The 7,891-nt window shown below is 34.8% G+C and overlaps 1 protein-coding gene across 1 annotated transcript in view; it reads left to right on the forward strand.

The window, feature by feature from the left end:
• Nucleotides 1–7,891, forward strand: part of CACNB2 (calcium channel, voltage-dependent, beta 2 subunit) — a 61,652-nt gene that overhangs the window by 28,531 nt on the left and 25,230 nt on the right. Inside the window, exons 7-9 of the mRNA XM_009572544.1 lie at nucleotides 3,489–3,622; nucleotides 7,080–7,160; nucleotides 7,477–7,535. Of these exons, the coding sequence (XP_009570839.1) occupies nucleotides 3,489–3,622; nucleotides 7,080–7,160; nucleotides 7,477–7,535 (274 nt within the window). The remainder of the gene's footprint in view (nucleotides 1–3,488; nucleotides 3,623–7,079; nucleotides 7,161–7,476; nucleotides 7,536–7,891) is intronic.

Here is a 7,891-nt window from a genome sequence, read left to right on the forward strand (position 1 = left end):
TGATACAGGAGAAAAAGCAGCAATAAGAATAAAAATTCCCAAGAGCTTTCTGCAGTAGCATCAAGAACAGCAATATTTTATAACAGGAACTTTGAGTTTCACAATTCTGATAATGAGGATGTGCTTCACATAATTCTAGCATACTGGATATTTTTTGCTTTTTGTGACAAATTTTTCACAAATACTGTTTTGTATTTAGAGCAAACCAGACAGATTTAACTTTAGTTATGTTGGAGTCAAGAGGTATGAAGCAAATACATGGCGAGTTGGTGGAGGAAACTGGCATTAGCTCCTTGAAAAAAGCATAGCAGAAGATTACCAAAAAAAAAAAAATTCTACTAAATTCTGCTGCTGCATTGCTGGATGTTTCATCTTCTCCTGAGAGAGAAAATGTACATTTTGAATACCTGAAGTCAAAAATATTAATGAATGTTGCTAGTGCCTTGTCTACTGAGGCAAAGACGTGTGTTTTCCAATCATATTAGTTTATATGGAGCCTGGTCTGCAGAGCAGTCATCTTAAAATGACCCTGAAGATTTTAAAGTATTTACATGGACATTAAGAGAGAGACAGAGGAATTCAATCAAGTTATGGTAGTAGCTTCATTTGATTAAATTAATTGAAAAATATATCTGTCTTTCTCGTGAAACCATGAATTTGTTTAATGAACTTTATTACAATTGCAGTGTGTTTATCAAAATTCCACTTAAGTTCCCTACCTCCCTTTTTTTTCTGGAAAATATATTTTTAGTTTACTAATGTGTGTCCATCACAAGTCTGTAGAACACACCTGTTGTAATTTTACAGTTAGAGGAGCTGAAATGCTATAATATTTCTTTGTATCCTAAAAACACTTGGACAGCAGAACATATGAAATTTTCAGAATGTTGCACAGAATTTAGAGGTAAGAGAATGGGCAGCCTACTTTGGTTACCAACTGACTGATTGCTAGCGATACTGTAATTTTCATTGCATTGAGTCATTTCTTCAGACAGTAGTTTTCAGAAACCTGTTTTTCTGGAGAAAGAAGAAAAGCTGGTTAAATTTATTTAGTTACATTGAAGATTTGGAGAATATTTAAGAATAGTGCACATTAGCTTATTCTGTGATTTTAAGATTTTGGGTCTGCAGTATTTTTTTTGCTTATCTTAAGACATCCCAAGAAGGGTGAAAGAGGCATAGTCTGTGACTAACACCCAAACTCAAGTGACTTTGAAGTACAGTTCAATTATTATTCCCAGGCCTCCTCTTTTTAAAAGTAGAATAAATGACAAATACATAAATTATTTAATGAGTTGAAGAGGTTGTGACTGAATAAGTTAACTTCATTTTTTGACTTTGAGTTGGGGATTTTTTTTTCAATATAAACTAGTGCCACAAAACCAAAAAAACACCAAAGAAGATGAAGAACCAGTGAAAAACAAGTGAAAAGGAGACTCATAGCTATTTAAATAATCAATATTATATTGATATAGTAATCAATCCATACAGTCCTCATGGACCACCAAACAGGATGAGGATAATGGTGCAAATTACTTTGAAAAAAACCAATGAACTAAAGATAATTAACAGTAAAAGAACTAGCACAGAAGATGTTACATAGTGTGAAGACTGAGAATGGAAAAAGGAGATACTGATATCTAGCTGATCAAATGCTGCATTTCTTTTTTACAGGAAAAAACTAACAACCCTGATTTTTCTTTACTGATTATTTTAGTTGAACATAGAACCGAAGGAGTTTTAATATGCCTTATTATGAGTGATTTATAGCATCTGTGCTGGCCTGTATTCAAGAAAAAGATAATATGTTCTTTTTATACTTATGAAGAGGATGTAGGAACAGTGTTGCTAGAAGAAAATGTTATGTGATTCCTGTGGCTGTTTTTAGGAGCAGGAGTATAGAAACCGGGTGCGGATCTACTCACAGGCTTTCCTGGCAAGGGCAGCCTCAAAGGCACAGTTCTGTAACTCAAGGATTGTCAGGCATCATGGCATTAGATCTGCGGATAATTCAAATGGAAAAATATACTTCAGTCAAACAGAAGAGATCACTGTCCCAAGTAGCTAAATCAGTAGCTGCATGTAGGCTTGATAGAAATATTTATTTGTTGCATAATTTAATAGCACATGCCGCTGTATTAGTTGATGTCCCACTCACCAAGCAGCTGAAAGCAGGTCGCTAAGGTGGTTTCATAATAGTTTGCAACGATTAAATGTGGGTTTGGATTAAGTCAGTGCAAATGATACTGCTTATAGATCTGTTTAGAGTTAGATTCAATTTGACATAATGGCACGGCAAGATGAGCATGTGTTACCAGTGTGTGTCAAGAAGTGGGTAAGATCTTTACACACAAGGGTGATGTTGTACAGCATGTTTGTGGATCACTTTTGTTTATGTACTTGCTTTCTGAAGACAAATTTCATACATTACTTAAGATCAGGATTGAGCATTGTAAACAAGAAAGCTTTTTCTTTGGTTTGGTTTGGTTTTATTTTGTTTCGGATGTAGTTAGCAGGTATCTGTTGGACTCAGCATTCAGAATAACATGGCTTTGCATTTTGAAAATGTATTTATTTCTGAGTCCATGATGATTTTTGCTTAAACTGTTGTTACTTACTTGCTAAAGAGGGTAAATATTTTATATGTATGGTATAAGCATTGTGTGCTGCATATTCTTTTGGGGTAAAGGTTGAACCGCAGTGGTTTGTTGTATTCACTTCCATTTTGCCCTGCCTACATCCTCACTCTTTACAACAGGATCCAGGTCTCTGAGACAAGCTGGGATCAATTTCCTCTCTTCTGCTACACATTCTTTTTAGTTTTCACTGTTAGTAGATCTGTTTTTATTATCTCTAATAAATGTATCGTATGACTACTGTGCATTTTTAGTTAAAATAGTTTAAAATGCCAATTGTAGTACACCCTGAGATAAATGTAGATATTATTGTACCAGTATCAGGCTGATTTTGTCTTCAAAAGTGATTTTTCTTCTGTTTCTTAATTTCCTATAGACATGCTAGTCACATTTCAAATTTCAATTGATGATACCCATTTTGAATTAGTGTTCATTACTATAAAATAATTCAAACATTGTTGGCCAAGTTCTGTTGTTTACATTGATGAAAGTCTTATCTGTTCCAGTGAACTAGTTTGGATTTACACTCGTGTAACAAGAAAGAACTTGGCCGTTGCTCTGTTTTGTAAGAGTAATTCTGTGTATGTCTGATGTAGCTGTGTAAAAGGGGATCAGAGGAAAATGTTACAGTAGCTGTTACAGATTGCCTTCTGTCTTCTAATCCTAATGTACTGCACCTTTAAATTTTTCCCTTTGTTTTATTGTGTTTTGTACTCATGGTTGATTTTTTAATTTTTTTTAATTTATTTATTACTCTGGACAGTTTTATTTTCCTTTACCTGTTATTTCCTTTTTAACCTATCTTTACTTTCCCTGTCATCTGATAATTCTGAATTGTTTGTCTGTATATAGCTATAGACATAGATGCCACTGGCTTAGATGCAGAAGAAAATGATATTCCAGCAAACCATCGCTCCCCCAAACCCAGTGCAAACAGTGTAACATCACCCCACTCCAAAGAGAAAAGAATGCCCTTCTTTAAGAAGGTAACACCGACTTCCAAGCTCCCATCTGTCCACCTGCTCACCTGCACTGCGTCACATTTCTAGTCCTGTTAACTGTCTGCGTCCTTTGACAAGCCAATAACATGCATGCTTTGTTGTTCTTTGTTTCTTTTCCATGCTGCTGTAGCTAAGCAGAAGCAGAAATCGGTAAGTTTATATCGACATTACCTGTGTTTATCCTGCCACTGGCATCATTAGCATTATTACCCCAGATTAACAGTGCAGCTATTCCAGAATTAAGGAAGAAATGTATCGAGTTGTTAGTGGACTCAGTACAAGAAAACAAACAGTCCCAAGTTCAGTGCATCCATGAAACTCTGCTACAGTACTTATCCTTTTTGATGGAATAATATGACACACTTAGAAGGCCGTCTAAAAGTTTGAGAAATTTAATTCTAACAAATCCATATAATGCACCTCTCTAGAGCATGCTTATTCTTTCTATCTCTATCTTTCTCAAGTTTTTTTTTTCCTTATAACTCAGTCTGTTGAAATAATTTTTGGAATCTGAGCAGATATTCAGACTGTACTTAGAAAACAAATAGTCAAATCCATTGTATTTTTGATTTAGTCAGTATTTAAACTTCTAATTCACTAGGTGCAAAATCTTCAGGTGAACAAGACCAGTGGAAAACTGCAGACTTGTTTTGACGGTTTACTTTGAGTTTTTCCTGTTGTCATGTATAAATTATCAGCCAAATGTTCTTGCCATCCATCAGTCAGACTTTCGTAGTATCTCAGCTATTGGAAATGGTACTAGTGGTTCCCAGGAGAGCCAATGTATCTCCATAGATAACCCAGATAACTACAGAATTGCGCAGTTGGCATTCTGTTACAGCAAACTGCAATACGTTTCTAGGATCTTTGCTGGAATAAGTTATCAAGATATTAGGTAGCAGCCAAACTATGCAGTGAAATACCGCATTTCTACTTTTTTGTTTTTAAATCTCAGTCTTCATAGCTCTTATTCATTTGTTTTTAACCACTCACTTAAATCTACTGGTAACAGCAGACTGTTACAGTGCTTATGAACAGTGCCAAGTGACACTGTTGCCATTGCTGTGGATGCTCTCATGTTTAGTAAATAAAACTTTTTTTCTCTCTCTCTTTTCTTCTTGAACTCTTTTAAATAATATTGGATCCTTTTCATTTCCAAAGTTACTGGTATTTGCTTCAGTAGGGTCTGTTAAGTACTATATCATTCACTGCCCACTATGGAAATCAACAGCAGTTTCTTCCTTCTGAGTAATTTCTTATTCAATCATATTTATAACAAAGTATAAATGCTAAGGAAGAATAATACGTGTTGACGTGTATTGGATGCTATCTGCATAAGCATATTTCGAAGATGCAGCTTCTAGATGAACCACCTTGGACCTGGATGGTGGCTAGTCCCATCTCTCACTTCATTCTGTGGTGCCTCTTTTCTTCCGTATCAGAATCATTACTGGTTGTAGTGGTTTTTGTAATACTGACATTTACAGCAAATACTGGATGGGCATCCCAAACTAATCATACATAGTCAAACCACTGAGCAAAAGCTGTATGGTCAAAACTATGCTAGTTTTTATTCCGAGTTCATATTTGAACTTGAATCTGCAAGTGAAAGCGGTATAGCTCAGTGCCAGTCCTTTAGAAAATATTAGATTCTCTTATGCTAAATTAAAGAACTTTAATGCTTCCATTAGATAACTTTTACTCAATTTTCTGCTGACAGCTTCATTGCTTCAAGCTGTAAAGATTAGAGAAAAAAAATGCCTGTTTTGACCCAACAAATTTTTAAAATACCCCATATTCCATCAAATAAGGTAATTTCTGTGCTTTCCCTAAATTTCAAATAGCTGGTTAACTTCTAGCATGAATACTTTTGGTTGAGTCAGCCACATTAAGACAAAGATCTGTTGCATCAGGACACTCATGCTATAAGCACTTACACATCTGTAATGAATTTTTCTTAGGCTCTGTCTCTAATATGCTTATCAGATTATTAGTAATATTAGCAAGAACAGTGGAGGGCTGCATTTTGATACTGGCACAGCATAGTTGCAGGGTTTTGCTTTGAAATGTGTTGAGTCAGATTCTGCACAGTGTAGAATAAATTCATTTCACATGCTTATGATGCCTTGGGCACTACTATTCATTCTTATGTTACTAATTATCTGGTGAAGCTACAGGTAACAAAAAATAAGATAAATTACATTGAAAAACATTCACAAAAATGTTTTCCATGTTTTAGACTGCTTTAGACTGCTGCTTGTGTAGCATTTTGTGCTGTCACTGTATTAATGTCTGTCTTTGTGTTTTTGTGTTTCGGAATGTATATTCTCATTTAATGTTATTGTGAAACACCTTGGGATACATTGAGTACTGAAACAATGAACAATGACTGTATTCTGTGATCTTGACTGATGTATTTGTACTATGTGGACATTTGAAAAATAGATCTGGCATACCTTTTTCCATATCACCTACACGTTCCTGGGTTTGGATTTCAATCATTTTTTCCCCAAGACAAAGATAAAACAAACCCTCCCTTACAAACAAAAAACTCTTTCTGATAAGACTCATTCTTGGTGATATATATTGAATAGCCATTTCCTAAAGGAAAAAAAAAAACAGTTTAATTTGTTTATATTTTATTTCAATAACAATATAAAAATTTTGCAGTCTGGAAACAGGCAATCTTTTTGTCTTTGTATTTTAAAATACTTGTTATAAATTGTGCATGATACATCAGTAAGTAGTTTGGTGAATAGTGTACTAACACAATCCATTCTTGGGTGGTGATGGGAACTTCCCAAAGTGGAAGGATTGCTATCCCAAGCTCTGTTTATGAAAATTTTCTCTAAATACTAACTTGTTCAATCATTATTTTGATTTCATTTGCAAGTGAATTGCAGATGCAAATGTGGAAGTCAGACTATGAGTGCTCCCATGGGAATTTGCAGCGGTGTCACAATGTTTTGTCAAGCAGTAGGCAGAGCCGAACATAAAAAGAGATATCTTATGCTTTTCCCCTCCCTTTTTGTTTCATTTTTCTCCTTCATAATTTGCCTACTTAAAATTTTAGTGGGAAACAGATGTCACAGCTCTAGAGTCAATCATTTAGAATCATTAACTATTGGAAAGAAGCTTTTCAGTTAACCAGTTAGGAATTATGGAGTGGGACGTATGAATGTCTTCAGAATAACAGTTTTGTAGCTATCCAGAGCAAATACGAAAACAGCAAGAAAACCAAAAGTCAAAGAAAAGCTTTTTCAAAAGGAATCCCTGAACCTGTTATGTCCTTATCTTATACTACCAGTTTTTGGGAAAAGTTAATGAATCCATGATTCCTGTGTTGGTGACATCACTGGAAATTCAGAGTTCCTAATATTGTCAGTAATGTGTAACACTACCTCTAGGTGCTGTGTTGCTGAAAGCTTTTTCTGTTTTGCAGACAGAGCACATCCCTCCCTATGATGTAGTGCCTTCTATGCGACCAGTAGTTTTAGTGGGGCCTTCTCTGAAGGGATACGAGGTAAGTGATTGTTGTGAATCGTTGTATTTTGCCAAAAATACTGTGCTTCATTTGTATTTGAATGTTCAAAGGTAGTTAAAGCTGACTAACGTGATTTACATCATAGACAAAAATATAGACAGTTTTTACTTCTACCAGGTACCTGCTTACATGTATTTTATTTCATATCAGAATTCAGATTAAGAATAAATTACTTACATTCCAATCATACTGTTCAGATATAAGATTTACTGTCAACTTTATTACATATTATTATTAGCATCAAGTATTATGAGTTTCCTGTGTGATTATTAATTTGTTGTTTGTTTGCTTTTAGGTAACAGATATGATGCAAAAAGCATTATTTGATTTTTTAAAACATAGATTCGAAGGGCGGTAAGTACTTTGCAATGCAAATCTACTTGAGTTCAGGTCCTGTTTAGGTACTGCTAGATTTTTAAGAAATAATGACCTTCTTGGCAAAATATGTGTAGAAAATTAGGAATGGCAGGTAATTCCTTGTTCAGTGGACTATAGTGCTTCCTTAGCAGAGCACACTGAGGCATTCATACTCCAGATTGCTAGATATTTATCTACAGATTTAATAAATGTGTACTATTAAAAAAATCTTTTGTTCAAGTATTTTTTAAGTGATATCTCATCAATGCTTCCTGGGTTCTATACAAGCTGATGAAGGCCACCGTTCCACCTCAGCTCTAGTTGCTTACAGTGGTATCTAACTTGGAAAGAGT

Source organism: Fulmarus glacialis, unplaced genomic scaffold (assembly GCF_000690835.1).
Source record: "Fulmarus glacialis isolate BGI_N327 unplaced genomic scaffold, ASM69083v1 scaffold18352, whole genome shotgun sequence".
Taxonomy (NCBI): domain Eukaryota; kingdom Metazoa; phylum Chordata; class Aves; order Procellariiformes; family Procellariidae; genus Fulmarus; species Fulmarus glacialis.